This window comes from Gorilla gorilla, chromosome 18 (assembly GCF_029281585.2).
Source record: "Gorilla gorilla gorilla isolate KB3781 chromosome 18, NHGRI_mGorGor1-v2.1_pri, whole genome shotgun sequence".
In the NCBI taxonomy this organism is placed as follows: Eukaryota; Metazoa; Chordata; class Mammalia; order Primates; family Hominidae; genus Gorilla; species Gorilla gorilla.
Genome location: NC_073242.2, coordinates 4180564 through 4195761, shown reverse-complemented (window position 1 = coordinate 4195761; position 15198 = coordinate 4180564). Strand labels below are relative to the sequence as shown.

Sequence of the window (15198 nt, the reverse complement as noted above, 5' to 3'; positions counted from 1 at the left end):
CAGCCCAGACCTCAGCAGCAACTCCGTTTATTTATTGAGCACCTAACTTCATTGCGTAGTCGATCCCCAACCCACAGGACTCAGACATATGAGGGGCCTCTCAGGGGTGATGTCCTGTGATACAGGGGAGCCCCACCTCCCCACCCCACAGGGGTAGAGCCAGACACCGTCCCCTCCCAGCTCCCTCCCCCATACAGGCCCTTCCCTGGACCCCAGACCCACGGAGTAACCCAGACGCCTCTCCTTTCACGCCTCGTTTCCCCACTCGTAAAATGGGAGGACAGGGTTAGACCCCTGGTTTTTCTCAGTTTTCCAAAGCAGCAGGAGTCTCTCCTTGTAGGAAGCTCCCCCAGGCCCTCCCAGCACGGCTGCACTGGGAGGACAAACAGCATGGAGCTGTTTGTCCCTGTTTGCAGAATGAAAGCCCAGACAGCTTTCATTCATGGGGACGCGGAAGAAAAGGCATCCAGGGTTCAGCCAGCCATGGGCCTCCAGACACTCCAGGGTTGCCTCCCCCTTACCTCTGCCAGGCCCAGAGAAGCTGCGGGAGGCTCAGGACTCCAGGTCCCTCTGAGGTTGGGGACATTTAGGGGCCACACCCCTGCCCCAGGCCGCCCCGCCCAGCCCAGCCCAGCCACACCCTCCCTGCCTGTCTGCCCCTGATTAGGAGGCCTGGGCGGGGGCAACCGGTGGGAGAGCCTGCCTAGCTGTGTGCCGGCAGCTGGTCCGGGATCTCAAGGCTTCAGCTGCCAGCCCCAAAGTCCAGGCACAGGGGCTGAGGGGATGTGGGGGGCATGAATGCAGGGGCCAGGGCACTGAATGGGGACAGCAGAGAGCGGCCCCGGCTGGGGAGGCTGCAGGCCTGGCAGGGGCAGCCTGGGAAGCAGACTCAGGGCTGCTCCTGAGATCCAGAGCCTCACCAGCAGGAGAACTCGAGCCAAGCCCAGGGCCCAGCCCAGGCGGTGCTGGCACAGGCAGGCGATGCCCATAGCCTGGAGGCTCCACCCATCCTGAGGGTTCCTCCCACAGTGATCCAAGGGCCTGGGAGCTGGCCTCAGGCACAGGAGGGCTGCTCCAACCCAGCCTCAGGTCAGGCCAGCTCCTTGAGGCCCTGGTACACCTTGATGGAGTTGTCCTTGGCATCAGCCACCAGGAGCTGGCCCTGGGGTGCACAGGCCACTCCCAAGGGCTGCCCAAGCCCCTCTGACACCAGGCAGATGGGTGGCCCAGCCCGGGGAAACAGGGTCACCTGGCGCCTCTGCTCGTCTGCCACAATAATGTTGCCCTCTGAGTTGGAGCAGATGCCCGCTGGGCAGCCGAAAGTGTGCCCCGTCCAGCCCGCCAGGGAGCCCAGGGGTTGGCGGGCACTGCCAAACAGCCTCACATCCCCAAACTCCTCGCTCACAGCAAGGCCCCCATCAGGCCCTGGGCCCACCCAGCAGGGGCCCTCCAGACCCAGCATGGAGGCTGGGGCCAGGGGCTCCCAAGCAGGACCCAACGAGAAGCTGTGCACAGCCCCAGGCAAGTAGTCCGTCACCAGGAGGCGGTTGAGGGCATCCACAGCCAGCCCTCGGGGAGACAGGAAGGTGCCCACTGTCACCCAGTGGCCCCCGGGGTCCCGGGCTGTGTGCTGGAGTGCATGGACAGCCCCATGGATGGGATCGCTGACCACCACGAGCCCTGACGCTGTCACAGCCACATCCTCTGGAACGAAGGCCCCGCTCCCCGGAGCGCGGCAGGGCAGGAGGCAGATGGGGCGTCCCTCCAGATCTAGCACGTGGACACAGGGCGCAGCCCCGGCCGTGAGGAAGAGTAGGCCGTCGGGGGAGCAGTGCAGGCCCCGGGGCCCTCCCGCAGCCCCTGCGGGCACCCGGATCCACCCAAGCAGCCGGAGCTGCCGGGAGCCCGTGGAGTCTCCAGGTGGGTCCAGTGTGAGGTGCAGACACCTGGAGGCCGGAGTCCAGTCAGTCCGAATCACCGTCTCAGCTTCTCTGCAGCTGGGTCACGCTTGGGGCTGCAAGAGAGAGAATAAGGCCCCACTGCGTGTGGGAATGGCAAAGTCACTCCTCCAGTGCCCTCCTATAAGGCCGGGTCCTCCAGGTCCTGAGGGTCTACCTGGCCACCAAGCCCAGCGGCCACCCTAGCGTCTAGGTGCCTGGGACTTGAGTCTGGGAGACACATGACCCGTGGAGCTCGCTGTGGGTTTTCCCCTGAGCCCCAGATGAGCTCACGGGCCTCAGACAGATAAGCAACGTTTCTCAAATCCATCTGCCTGTGGAACCCCTTTCTACGGTGGGGGCGGTCACCCACACACAGCCCTTCTACCCGAGCCCCTAGGGGAGACTTCTGACCCCTTAGGGGCGAGGCAGCCTATTCCGAGGGCCTCCACCTGCCCCACCGAGAGAGGCCGGGGGGGAGGGGTCTCTTACCTGGGCCCTGTCTCGCTGGGCCCTGCTTCGGGGCTGGGTGGCTGCAGCCTCTGTTGTTGGAAACTAGAACCGGAGGAAGTGGGAGGAGCCACTGGCAGGGACGCAGCTGGGCCGGGTGGAGGAGGGAGAGTGCAGTCTCCGGCCTTGGCCCCTGAAGCTTCTATGAAAGAAAAACCAGGTCCCCTGAGGACTCCCCATGCTGCAGTGTTCCGGCCTCCGCGCCTCGTTGCAGGCTGCGCACTCTGCCCGGACACTATTCGCATGTCCCCTACACGGCCAGATGCCATGCAGCCCACCCCCCTTCAGGGGTCCCCCACGGTCCCCCCACAACCAGCAAGTTCATTACTCCAAGTGGCAAGGCAGCCCCAGGCCGCCACCCCCAAGCAGGGTCCTTGGGTCTGGACCACAGGTGGGTGACCTGCTGGCTGAGGCACCCTCCATGAGGCCTGTCCTGCTCCCCACGGGTGACAGCGAAGGAGGTCGTGTCTCCACACCTGGGAGACGGGTGCTGTTGTCCCCAGCAAGGCCATGCTCACCTGTCTGCCCAGTGGGGGTGAGAAACTGAGGTGCAGTGGACATATGGGGTGCAGTGGACATATGGGGGGCGGGGGCTGAGGACAGGGAGTCTCTCTCAGACTCGGGACTTGGGAACAGTTCCTGGCTGCCCAGAGCCCCCTGCAGCCCCTCCAGGAAGCCTCTGGGTAGAGGGGCCCAGCTGGGACCTGTCCCCACAGCACTCCGCGCCTGGCCAGGCAGCACCCCAGCTCTAGCTGCCCCGAGGCAGGGTCGGGGCTGATGCTATCTCCCTGGTAGTTAATGGGGCCGCTGCCAGCCTGCTTGGACTGGCCCCAGCCCGGCTGGACGCAGGCAGGAACTGCTTCTCCTCCTGGGGGGGGGCGATGTGGGCTCCAGAGCCCATTCCAGGGTGGGCGTGGAGGGTGTGGCCAGCTCTCCCAGGAGAGAAGTGATTTGCTGTGGGGGTCCCGGGTGCCCCTCCCTGTCTGCCCATCCCCTGCCCGTGGGAGGGCCAAGCCAGGCCCTGCTGGGAGGGAGGCAGTGAGCTGTGAAGGCTGATACCTATCACGGCTGCAGGGGCTGGCAGGGGCCAGCAGAGCCCATGCTGGGTGAGCAGCCTCCAGTCACAGAGCCTCGGGGCCACCGTTTAACCGCAGGAGAGCTGATACGAGCGCTGCCTTGCTGGATTCAGAGGCTAGAGGATGTTCAGGGGTCCGTGCCCACCCCCGACACACCAAGACGCAGGCCGAGCAGCCCAGACCACACGGCTCTCCTCACTCAGCTCCCGTCTCCGATGTCCCGCCCCACCCCCAGACCCCAGCCCCGCAGGGAGGGCCCAGCCCACAGGAGAGGGCCGAGTGTGAAGACAGAGGCCCAGCAGGACTGCTGCCCACCCAGGCCTCCCAGGCCAGGACACTTCCTTAGGGGGGTGTCCAGGTGGCTACACTAGGGCCCCAAAGGAAGGAGGCACAGACGGTGTGTGTGAACAGTTTCTGTTTTAATGTCCACGATTGTGATCAATAAATAACTGTGACCTCCAGTGTCCCTGTGTGGCCCCAGGGACAAGCGTTGGCCACGGCCCGTGGGGGTCTATCCACATGCATGTGGAGGCGGGGCAGGTCCCAGGCAGGTGAGGGGCAGGGGCTGCAGGAGAGGGGCCGGCATGCTGCAGGCAGAGACAGTCGGACCTCAGGCGCTGCAGGTCAGACCTCGGCGTCCTGGGGGCTCTGCAGGCCACAGACAGCCTCAGGGGTCTGGGAACTCCCCGTCGAAACACAGGTGCCCCAGCCACTGCCAGGAATGACAGGGTCATCTGGGGCTGGGAGGGGGAGCCCTGGGGGTGGGACGCTGGAGTCGGCCTCACACTTGGTGGTGTGGCCGGAGAAGGGTTGGGGCGCTGCAGGGCCCAGCATGCTGGGTGGCTCGGGGGTGCCCCCGGTCAACACGGGACCCAGCTCGGGCCGCCCCCACGCCTCTCCAAGAGCCTGGGGCCCCTTGGCGGGTGCACGTTTCACTGAGAGGTCGAGGGGTGCATCTGGCGGCCTCACGGCCCGCTCCAGTGCCTGGTGAATGGTGAGCAGCTCCAGGCGGATCTTGCCCAGCTGCTCCCGCAGGGGTCTCGGGGCCAGGCCCCCCGCGGGCCCCAACTGTCCCAGGCGCTGCTCCACCCTGGCGTAGTCACCGAGGGCCCGGGTCAGGTCCTCGCCCACATGCTCCGGGCTTCCTGGCACTGGGCCCCGTGGCTGCGGGAGGAGGGGGCCCTCAGGGCCGGGGGTCTCGGGGCCGCCTGGCTCCCTGTCCTCAGGCCACAGCATCACAGAGGAGCCGGTGGGCAGGCTGTGGGGTGGAAGCTGGTCAGGAGGCCGCACTGCCCCCATAGCGCCCCCGGCGCCTGCCCCTCTCCCCTCACGGCCTCTGCCCTGTGGCCCCAGCCTAGAGCCTAGGCTCTCCTGGAGACCCCGAGGACCCCCACGCTGGCTCTCGGGTCTCAGTTCCCCTCTGTGGCCTGGAGCCCACTTTCCCAGCGACTGAGCTCAGGACGGACCCCAGCCGCCATGCCCAGCCACCCAACCGCCATGCCCAGCCGCCCAGCCCCTCCGTCCACCCCAGGAACCGGGAGCCCAAGACGCCCACCTGCTCCGGGAACAGAACCTTGTCAGGCTGGGGGATGCCTTCGGAAGCTCCAGCCTGCTTCCCAGGGACAGCCTCCTCCTGGGGTCACTCTGGGCTGCCCGCTCCAGCTCCCCCTCCTGCCCTGGGTCCCTGGGGGTGACTCGGGGCCAGGGCCCCAGCCCTGGAACTGGCACCTTCAGCAGGCCAGGAGCCGGAGTCCCAGAGGGGCTCCTGGGGGAGACAGGGGCCTTGGCAAGGGCAGCTTTGCCTGCTGGCAGCCCCAGAGTGTGCTCCAGAAGCAGCGGGTAGTACAGGCGTGGGGCCGGGGTGGGGCGCTGAGGGGGCTGCACGGCTGGGAAGGCCGAGGCCGGGGGCAGCAGGGGGCTGGCCGAGGCCAGGAAGGGCACATGGGCTGCAGCGGCCAGTGAGGGCCCCAAGTAGGAGAAGAGGCCTGGGCTGAGTGGGTAGTTGACGCCCAGCAGAGACAGGTGGAGGCTGTGGGCCTCAGGGAACTCCCCTGGGGCAGGCGGGGGATAGCAGGGGACGCTGCCCTCAGGGCCTGCTGAGGCCATGTCCCCCGCACCCACGCCCCTTGGGTCCCCTCCAATCCCTGGCTTCCACGACTCAGGCAGGAGCCCACTGGGGCCGGCACCCTTCTGGGTGGCCCTAGCCACAGGGGGTGGTGGCCCTGGGGACCCCTTGGCCCTGGACTTGGGGCCTCCGCCACAGTGCAGGGAGTGGACGTCGGCGACCATGAGGTCAGGTGCCGGGGCAGCACCTGTGGGCCGTGCTCCCTGGGGTTGCCTGCCGGGGTCGGACTCCCCGGGGCGGTCTGGGGTGGGTGCGCGGGGCCTAGGCGTGGTGGAGCCGCGGCGGCACGCCCAGTCTGGGGAGTCTAGCAGCAGGGACAGGGAGTCCTTGCAGAGGCTGTACTTCATGTGGTTGTAGAGGTGCGACTTCTCCAGGCAGGTGAAGGGGCACTGGAAGCATTTGTAGTTGTAGGGTTTGCCCCAGGGCCGCGGGATGTAGTGTGGCTTCTTGGGCTTCCGAGACCGTGCCCTCGCCCCTGTGCCCACGCGGCATGAGCCCGCCTCCCGTGACATGGCAGCCTGCTATGAGGCAGGGCCGGGCACCATGGCCACCTGTAGATGGGGCCACAGTCAGTGCCAAGCCTGCCTCTGACTAACTCCCCACTCCTCTCCATCCATGGCTCCCCAAGCTCCAGGGACAGGAGCCTGGGTGCTACCCCCGCCCCGCCGCCTCTGCCCTGCAACGTGCCCCCCCCAGCCCCATCCTTCAGCTCCTCTCCACGCGCACTTCCAGGGTGGCAGCAAAGTCCAGGGCACCAAAAAAAAAAAGTCCAGGACAGTGAGCTGCATCTGACGCCGATCAGCAGCACGTCATTTCTGAGTGTTAAGTGTAGCCTAGGCAATATTGGAAAGGCACACTAGAAAGGTGTTCATTGTTTATCGGAAATTCGATTTTAACTAGGCGTCCTTTATTTTATCGGTTGACCCTCACAAATCCCCACCCCTGAGGCCAGGCCGGCTTGCTGGCCAATTTCTAGGATAATTCAGCCCACACCCATCTCCCCACAGCATGTGAGTGGCTAAAAGAATCAGCGTGACCAGAGCTCACTTCGGGTGGACGTCAGCCTCCTGGTCTCATTCCCTCCAGCAACCCTGGCCCCTGCCGATCTGCCTGTTCAAAGTCTAGGAAAAGGCACTGAGATGAGACACCAACAGAAGGGTCTGTGTGGGATGATGCTGCGTGTGTGTGTGTGCCTGTGTGTGCCTGTGTGTGTGCATGTGTGCATGCGCGTGTGTGCACACGTGTGCACGCCTGTGTGTGCATGTGTGTGTGCCTCTGTGCATGCTTGTGTTCATGTGCACGTGTGTGCATTGTGGGTGCATGTGTGTGCGTGTGTGCATGTGTGCATGTGTGAGTGCGTGTGCATGTGTGTGTGCATGTGCACGTGTGTGCACACGTGTGTGCCTGTGTGTGCATATGTTGTGCCTCTGTGCATGCTTGTGTTCATGTGCACGTGTGTGCATTGTGGGTGTGTGTGTGCATGCGTGCATGTGTGAGTGCGTGTGCATGCACGTGTGCATGTGTGCGTGTGTGCACACGTGTGTGCGCCTGTGTGTGCATATGTGTGTGCCTCTGTGCATGCTTGTGTTCATGTGCACGTGTGTGCATTGTGTGCGCATGTGTGTGCATGTGTGCATGTGTGCATGTGTGCATGCGTGCATGTGTGAGTGCGTGTGTGCGCCTGTGTGTCTAAAGGCGGCACAGAGCCTGCTCTAGCAGGGCGTCAGGTGGGCACTGGGGGTCTCTTAGGGGGTCAGTCTCATGTGGGGCCAGGCCAGGCTGTGGGGAGTGGACGTCCCAGCATGGCCCCACGGCTCAGCCACCTGCTCAGCCCAGCTCCATCTGGGTGGCTTCGGGCAGGTCAGCGGCCGAGCCTGCAGCGGCCACACTCAGCCAAGACCCGCTCCTCCCCACGCCCCACACGGCGCTGGTATGCGCGCCACACTCCATCTGGGCCGCCACCTGGGCTGTCCACCGCCCCAGCACGCGCCTGTGTGGGGTGCACAGCACGCCTGCGCACACGGGCTTTGGGTGTGTGTACACAGCCCACAGGCTCACACAGAGCCTTCACCCAGCGCCCGGAGAAGCCACCTCTGTGCCACCTAAGCTCAGAACGGAGTCTGCCACCAAGTGCGGGGCCCTGGCTGCACACACCTCACACTCCATCACGGTGAACACGGCTGCTTGTCCGTGATGACACACTCACCACCCATCCAGGTGTCGGGGGGCTTTCCAAACCACTCCAACACGGCACTCACATGCTCACACAGGCCCTACACACCGACTCCCCAGGACACACGCAGACCTGGCTGGGGTTCGCACCCGTGGTCATGCATGGCCAGTGGGTTGAGCAGGGTAGGGCTGGGGCACTGCTGTCTGCTGCCCCCAAAACACTGTGTTGGTACCGTTGGGGGGACAACCAACAGGGCTGGAGAAGTCCACTCGTCCAAAGGCTTGGGGCCCTGCAGGGCGGTCACGGGCTGCAGGGGCAGGCAGAGGCTGACCGGCTGGTCTGTGGCTGAGACAGGGTGGCGGTCGGGAGGCAGGGGCTGGGCCAGGAGAGGGCCTGGGGCTCCCCGAGGGGCTGCAGACCCAGCCTGGACTGGGTGGTGGGTGCAGAGGCGGCCCCTTCTCCCTGCCCGCCGCCCCCCCACACCCATGTGGATGACAAATGGGTGTGGGCGCTCCGGCGACAGAGGCGGCTGTGCCGGGCCATCGATCACCCAGCCCTGGGAGCCACACAGCTGTGCCAGCCGATGCCACAACCCATCCCGCCTCCCAGCAGGGACCGGGGGCTCCCGGGTCAGGGGCTTGTCCAAGGGGCTGTCTCAGCAGCTGCTGACCCCTTGGGGACCCGGAGGATACCTGGCACCCACCTGGTGTGTGTACACAGAGCAAAAGACACCCCTGGACAGCAGCCACACGCACACACAAACGCATACGCACTCACACGCGCGTCCCAGCCGGACCCGGCAATCGCTCCCCGGGCAGCCAGCAGCCCTGTGCCAGGCCCGGACACCCGGCCCCACTCACCTGTCCCTGTTTGGGGGAGAACCGGTGGCACGGGGGGCACAGCCCCCCCACACACACAGGGCAGGAGGGGGCACCCAGCAGCCGGGGACCCTGATCGGCCACCCGCAGATCCTGCTGCCCCCGCCCGGGAACGCAGGGCGCCCCACACAGGCGGGTGCGGCGAGCGCGAGGTCAGGCTTCTGCCCCAGACCCCAGACCTGGCCCCTGCCCTCCCCGCCTGGCCCCTGAGGGCGGCCCTCCCTCCCCCCGCGCTGCTCCTGGACGCCGAGAAGAGGGTGGGGGGGACCCGGCCGCCCCTCGCGCCCCCCACACGCCTGGCCACCCGCTGCCCCCGCGCCCCGCGTCCAGCCGGCCCCGCGACGCCCAACTTGTCGCCCCCGCGGCTCCCGCCGCTCCTACCTGCGCCCGGCCGGGAGCGGAGCCGCCAAGTCTGCGAGGCCGCGTGTGGGGCGCAAACTTCCCGCCCCTCCCCGCCCCGCGCCGGCCGCGACTCGGACCCCGCGGACGCGCTGGGGCTCTGGGGGTGGGATGCGGCTCCCGTGGGGGAAACTGAGGCCCGGCGCCGGGAGCCGGACCTCCCGGGTCCGCGGTCCCTCGAGCGGCAGCGACTCCCGCAGCCTCCGCCGCCGCCCGCGTCCCCCCGACGCCGCTCGCACCTCCCGAAGTTGGCGGCAGAGGCGGGCGCGCGTGCGCCTGGGCTCCGGGCTCCGGGGGGCGCTGCGACCTCCGACCGCGCTCGCGGCGGGAGGGAAGGAGCAGCCCCCGGCCCGAACCCCGCGCCCCCGCCTCCCGCGCGCCCCCCGCCACCCCCTGGCGCGCACTCACCGGCCTCGTGCGCCGGGACCGGCTCAGCTCTTGGGGCGCGCGGTGGAGCGGCCGGGAACCCGGGAGGCAGCGCCCGGAGAGCGGACAGCGGCGCAGGTGTGCGGCCGAGTCAGGGGCGCCCGGCGCCTCCCGCCCCCGTTGCCCGCAGGCTGCCGCTGGTGTGCACAGAGGCCGCCAGGTCTCCCGGGTCCCCGCCGCGGCGTGATGGGTGTCAGCGGCGCGGGGCGCGGGAGAGGGGCCGTCAGCGCTTATCCATCAGGGCTCTGGCCCCTGACAGCCGCCGGCCCACCCAAGCCAGGGCCCCTGGGGGCTGAGCCCCAGGACGGGGGTGCCGCGGACTGAGCCAGCGGAGCCGGGCTCCCTTCCTTGCCCTCCCTGAGCCCTGCCCTCCGTTCTCTTTTCCTCTAAACAGGAGGCTGCCCGCACCGGCCCCTCGCACCCCGCCCTGCCGGCTGACGGCCTCCACCTGGGGCTGGTCTCCAGGCACCCTCCCCCTTCCTGGATGCGGACCCCTCCAGCCCTCACTCCCGGCTCCTGTGGGAGGTGCCTCAGCGCTGCCCCACGAGGCCACGCACTTCCCTGCTGTTTGAAAGACCCCCTCCCCACGGGAGTCCACTCCTGAAAGGACCCGGGGCGGTGGAGGAGAGAAGCAGGGCCAGGGCTGCTCCCAGCCCCACCTCCCGGGCTGCACCAAGTTCCAAGCAGCTCCCTGAGCTGCCAGAACGTAAAGGCCTGGAGCCCCACTGCTCAGCTGGGTCCTAGGGGAGGTTCGCCTGACCGGCCTGCTCCCTCCTGGACACAGGCATGGCTGGGGCAGAGCCCCTGACTTCGCTCAGGGGAGACGTCCTAAACCTGACACTTGCGGTAGGCGGGCGTCTCGGGGGGGTCTCCAGCCAGAGGGGAGTGTGCTACTCCCTGCTGACTCTGAGACAGCACAGGGAGCCCGGCCCACATAGCTCCCCAGGACCTGGGGCTCTCTGCAGGCTCAGCCGCAGGCTCCAGGGCTGTCCCCAGCTCAGGTTGGGGTCAGGGGTGCCTTGGGGAAGAAGGGAGGACCCCACGGGGCTTCTGGGTGTCACCCCTCGAATGGGGCAGAGAAGACAGCCCAGCAGCATCTCCGTGGCCCCGGCCCGGCTGCTGGCAGAGCCCCCTGGTAGAGCACACCCAGGGTCCATGAGGATCAGCCCCTGGTTCTGGGGTGGGCGTGGGGCTCTGTCTCCCTCCTGCCTCCATGCCACCTTCCCTGACACAGCCGCACACGCCCGTCTGAGGGAAGTCCCTGGGGTGGGGCAGGGGACTGGGAGGGGTGCTGTGGATGGCAGAGCATGCCAGCCTTCTCTCTGCCCACCTGGCCTGGCCCAGCTGACCAGCTGACCGTGCAGGCAGCTCCGGGCCGGGAGACAGCTTGGGCTGCCGTCACGCCAGCAGCCCCGTGGAGAGCGGGGGCCAGGAGGCCGGCTGCTTCTGTACATAGACTCTACTCTGGACGTGTTCAGCTGAGCACTGCCCCGGGAGCCTAGGGTCCAAGGTCACCCTGACACCAGTAGTCCCTCACTGGCCAGCCCGAGACTGACCCCTTTGAAGGTCTGGAAGAGGCCACAGCTGACAGCACAGGAGACCAACTGGCTGGAGGCTCTGGCCATTGTCCAGGGGAGGGAAGTAGGGAGCAGGGAGGCCTGGTCTTGGAGCACCTAGATGTCAGCATACAGGAAATAAAGCCCAGTGAAGCTCAGGGGACCAAGGAGCCCCAGAGGGGGAACAAGGCCGTGTCTAGCGCTGAGCAGGCTGAAGGAGCACCTCCACCCCTCACCACCGATGGGCCTTTGCAGAAGTTTGCATGAGAAGAGAAGAGGGGCAGCCCCAAGAGGGGCCCAGGGGCACAACTTGGACGTGTTTCTGGCCTCCCGGAAGGACTCTGGCAGGGAGGATGAGGGGGCCCTGCACTTGCTGGTGGGGGTCCTGAGATTCAGCCATGCACGAGGTGGGGGGTGAGGAGCATGTGAGGCCAGTACACTGGGTGCCCAGATGACTGTTCCCATCACAAACAGCCAGGCGAGGCCAGGACATCAGTGCCAGCACCCCCCAACCACAGGGCCCCCTGGGCACGTCAGCTTCCTCACTGTGGCCATGACCCACCTGCTGGGGCCCAGCTCTTGCACACTGGGCTGACTTTGGGTTTGGAGAGGTGGCCTCTACTTCCTGAGGCAGTGACTGGGACTCTGTTTTGGCACCTGTGCCCCCACCCCCCCAACTTTCTGGCCCATGGCCCCCATCCGCAGAATGGGCAGTGGGGTGCTCAGTGTCCGGGCACTTCTGCTCTGGTCCTAGTGGGTGCCCTGATGTCTCCTTAGCCAGTCCCAGTGCAGGGTGGGATGGGGACCCCATGGCCCCTCCTTCTGCCTCCAGCCAGAAGCTCATTTTTGGCCATTAACCTCTTCTGCCCGGTCTGCCCACGGCTGCCCGCCTGTCACCTCCATTAACACTGGGACTGTGTGCCGGGGGCTCATGGGCAGGACGGAGAGCTGGGCTCAGAGAAGGCAGCGGAGGCAGCACTCGGCATGGCCAGTGCCCGGGGGCAGGCCTGTCTCATCCCCTCAGCGTCGACACACAGCCAGTATTGGGACAGGTGCAGGGGCCGGGGTGCCTGCACCCACGCAGTGAGGGCACTGGCAGGGCTGGAGGCAGGCTGGAGGCCCCATGCAGGTCCTGAGACCGGGGCAATCTATCCAGCGGCAGCAGGTTGGAGCTCCCACGTGGGGTCAGTACCTTGCAACGTGTCCGGCCACAGCTGATGTCTGTCCTTTCAATAACGGACCCCAGGGCCTGTGGCCACCCTGAGCACTGCAAGAACCCCAGGTCTACAGAGCACAGGCCTCCTGGGGGCTTCCTCCTTGCTGCCCACTTGAGGACCCCTGGTTGAGAGGGGCAGCCCAGCCTTGGCGGAAGGGGCCATGGATACACGTGAGGGCCCTCGGCACCAGCCTGAGGCTGCTGGCCTTGACCGGCGGGTACACAGTGGGGGTGCCAGGGGAGAACGGAGGGGGCTGGGCAACCGAGTGGGCCAGAGCGCCCAGGACAACGGCCCAAGGGTGTGGGGGGCACACGAAGAGCCTGCGGAGCTCTGGGGTCCCTGGGTCTGTCCACCTGAGGGAAAGGGGGCCCTGTTAGGAGGCGCCTGAATGGGGGCTCCAGGAGTCTTCTGGCTCGAACGCTCTTCACGTAGCTCTACCAGGGAGAGTCCTCCCCAGCAGCCCTGACCATCCCAGAGTCCACACCAGAGAGTCCCCTCCCCACCCGCCTCCCGGCTCTGGAAGACCCCAGCTGGGCCCTTCCCCAGCACTGCACTCTCTCACGGACGTGCCGGGTCACTGGCCACCCTGGGCCAGGTGCGGGGCTGACCCTCTGTGTGTCCTGAGCCTCTGGGACGGATGAGGGTACAGGATGCTCCTTGGAGGGCCGAGCTGCTGCGGTGGGAGTGAGCCCCGTCCCAGGAGGCTGGGATGTAGACTGACAGAGCGGGCAGCCGGCCAGGCGGGTGGGACGGGAGGCTGAGGCTGCTCGAGCCCCCACCGGCTCACGAGCCTGGCACTGGCCAGCAGCGCCCGGGGCCGACAGCAGCCATATGTTGGGAAGAGGAGCTGTGTGTGTCTCTCTGCGGCCCCCGGGGCTGGCCTTCCTGGGCCTGTCACAGATGATTTTCCCCGCCTGAGTGGCAGGCAGGCTGGCGGGCGGGGTGGCAGGGCCCCATGTCCAGCCCCCCCGTAGCCCTCAGCACCAGGGCTGGCCACTGTTGGGGTAGAGATCCAGGTCCTGGGCCTTGGCCTCGGCCTCCCACCCCCCAAAACCTCACTGAGCACCCCCGGCCTGCCATGGCCACCCCTGCCCAGGTCTAGGTCGGGGTCCTGGAGGAGCCCTGGCCGGCCAGTGGGGAGCGGGCACTCCTGCCAGGACATGGGCAGGCAGCCAGGGGTCCACACTGGGCAGCCGTGCGCCCCGGGCAGGCGGGAGAGGGCCTGGAGCCGTGGTCCAGTCAGCCTGGAGCCCAGAGCTGTGGAACGAGGCGAGGAGGCCACGGCTAATTTGTACACTAAGTGCTTCTGACAGGGATGCCTCATAAGTGAGAACTCACCACTGCCCACCCCGGGAAGGCCGTGGCCAGCAGCGCCAAGAGGGGCCAGGAGAGGGCACTGTGGGGGCACAGGGCTGGCACAGACCAGATAAACCAGAGAGATGGTGCTGTTGGTAGGGGTGAGACCCAGGAGGAGATGCGGGGGAGGGGAGAGGCCTGCACAGAGAAGGGAGGGGAGGGCTGGGCGGGGGCTGAGCAGTGACAGTGGGAAGGAGTCAGCCCCGACAGCTGCCACCAGGGTCTGCCCCGCGCCAGGGCTGTGTGTCCTGCCCAGCCAATCCTCCCTGCTGCCTGCAGGACGCTCGCATCTTTTCCCCTTACCTGCTGCCAGCCGCCTCCTCCAGGCCCCCGCAGCAGCCCCTCACATGGCCCCGGCCCAACACCTGGCAGGGTCTGTGCTGTGGGACCCTGAGTCCTCTGCAGACGCCCCCCCTTTCCCTCATCACCTTCCTGTTGGAGCTGCTCCCGGGGGCTTCCAAGTGGAGAGGAGGCTGCTGGCTGGGCCAGTGGGGACTCTGGGCAGCTGAGGGGGTGGGCACGGACCCCTTGCCTGCTGTGGGGGACTCCTGCCCATGAGGGTCCTTCTTGTGGGCCTCTGTCCTGGGCGACCCCAGGGCTGGGGCGGCAGAAGCCAGAGAGGTGGGTGGGGGTGGGGGTGGGGCCAGGGACAGAGGAGCAGGGTCTCGGGAGGAGCGGGGGTCCCAGATACCCCAGGACTAGACAGAGCCAGCTCTGTGCCAGACAGGAGCGGGTGTGAGCCCGGCCCCCACCCACAGGAGGAGTGTGACGTGGCTGCGCAGTCGCGGAGCAGCAGGGCCGGCGTCCGCGGGCACCGAGGTGAGATGTGTTCTGGCAGCTCCCCGCCGCCCGAGGCCCGCCCGGAGCGAACACTGCTGGTGGCTTTAATTGCTTTCACATTCGATACGCTGCCCGTGACAGCCTCTTACCCCGCGCCGGCCGCACCCCAGCCCCCAACTCCGTCCAGGGAGACAGCAGAGCCTCCGACCCCAGCCCCCAACTCCGTCCAGGGAGACAGCAGAGCCTCCGACCCCGGCCCCCAACTCCGTCCAGGGAGACAGCAGAGCCTCCGACCCCGGCCCCCAACTCCGTCCAGGGAGACAGCAGAGCCTCCGACCCCGGCCCCCAACTCCGTCCAGGGAGACAGCAGAGCCTCCGACCGGGCGCTTTGCTCAGCAGCACCTGTGTGGGGCAGAGGCCACCCTGGGACGAGGCTGGGAGGGGACAGGAAACTTTTCTCCCCACGCGCCCCCTCACGCCATCTGCTCCTGCCGGGTGACTGATGGGTTCAGACAGAGCCCCCCGTGCGGATGCCTCGCTGGAAGAAGCTGCATGCGCTGCTGTCCCATCTGCCCAGTCCTTCCTGGCCGTGGGGCTGCAGCCGCAGGGTCTGACCCCTGCCCCCGCCCAGTCACTCCGTCCTTCCTGGCTGCGTCCACTTGGCAGGGCCGGCTGCCCCTTACAAGCTTGTGAGTCACCCCACCACGGCCATCTCCAGGGGCCCCCACCCGTCCGTCCGCCTGCCCGGGATGCCTGGGCAGGGCC

The 15198-nt window shown here is 67.3% G+C and overlaps 2 protein-coding genes across 6 annotated transcripts; both read right to left on the bottom strand.

The window, feature by feature from the left end:
- Positions 1-11: 11 nt before the first annotated feature.
- On the bottom strand, positions 12-2552 carry NHLRC4 (NHL repeat containing 4). 2 transcript variants are annotated; one of them, XM_063699852.1, is made up of 2 exons: positions 2430-2552; positions 12-2039 (listed from the first exon to the last, which is right to left on the bottom strand). In XM_063699852.1, the coding sequence occupies exon 2, from the start codon at positions 1460-1462 to the stop codon at positions 1091-1093; it is 372 nt and encodes a 123-aa protein (XP_063555922.1). In that variant the 5' UTR covers positions 1463-2039; positions 2430-2552; the 3' UTR covers positions 12-1090. The 2 variants fall into 2 exon arrangements, with proteins under 2 accessions (XP_063555922.1, XP_018868287.1); XM_019012742.3 differs by having other exon boundaries at positions 12-2014.
- Positions 2553-3925: 1373 nt separating this feature from the next.
- PRR35 (proline rich 35) lies at positions 3926-10996 on the bottom strand. Of its 4 annotated transcripts, none has more exons than XM_031006509.3 (3): positions 9507-10996; positions 5079-6199; positions 3926-4781 (listed from the first exon to the last, which is right to left on the bottom strand). In XM_031006509.3, exons 2-3 carry the CDS (start codon positions 6158-6160, stop codon positions 4148-4150), a joined length of 1716 nt encoding a protein of 571 aa, XP_030862369.2. In that variant the 5' UTR covers positions 6161-6199; positions 9507-10996; the 3' UTR covers positions 3926-4147. The 4 variants fall into 4 exon arrangements, with proteins under 4 accessions (XP_030862369.2, XP_030862368.2, XP_030862371.2 ...); XM_031006508.2 differs by lacking the exon at positions 9507-10996 and adding an exon at positions 9081-9460; XM_031006511.3 differs by lacking the exon at positions 9507-10996 and adding an exon at positions 8682-9057.
- Positions 10997-15198: the final 4202 nt, after the last annotated feature.

Coding starts and splice junctions, on each gene's coding strand:
- NHLRC4 (XM_063699852.1), bottom strand. CDS start 1,462: ATGCTGGGTCTGGAGGGCCCCTGCTGGGTGGGCCCAGGGCCTGATGGG.
- PRR35 (XM_031006509.3), bottom strand. CDS start 6,160: ATGTCACGGGAGGCGGGCTCATGCCGCGTGGGCACAGGGGCGAGGGCA. Junction 4,782..5,078: donor AGGTTCTGTTCCCGGAGCAG/GTGGGCGTCTTG, acceptor TCCACCCCACAG/CCTGCCCACCGGCTCCTCTG.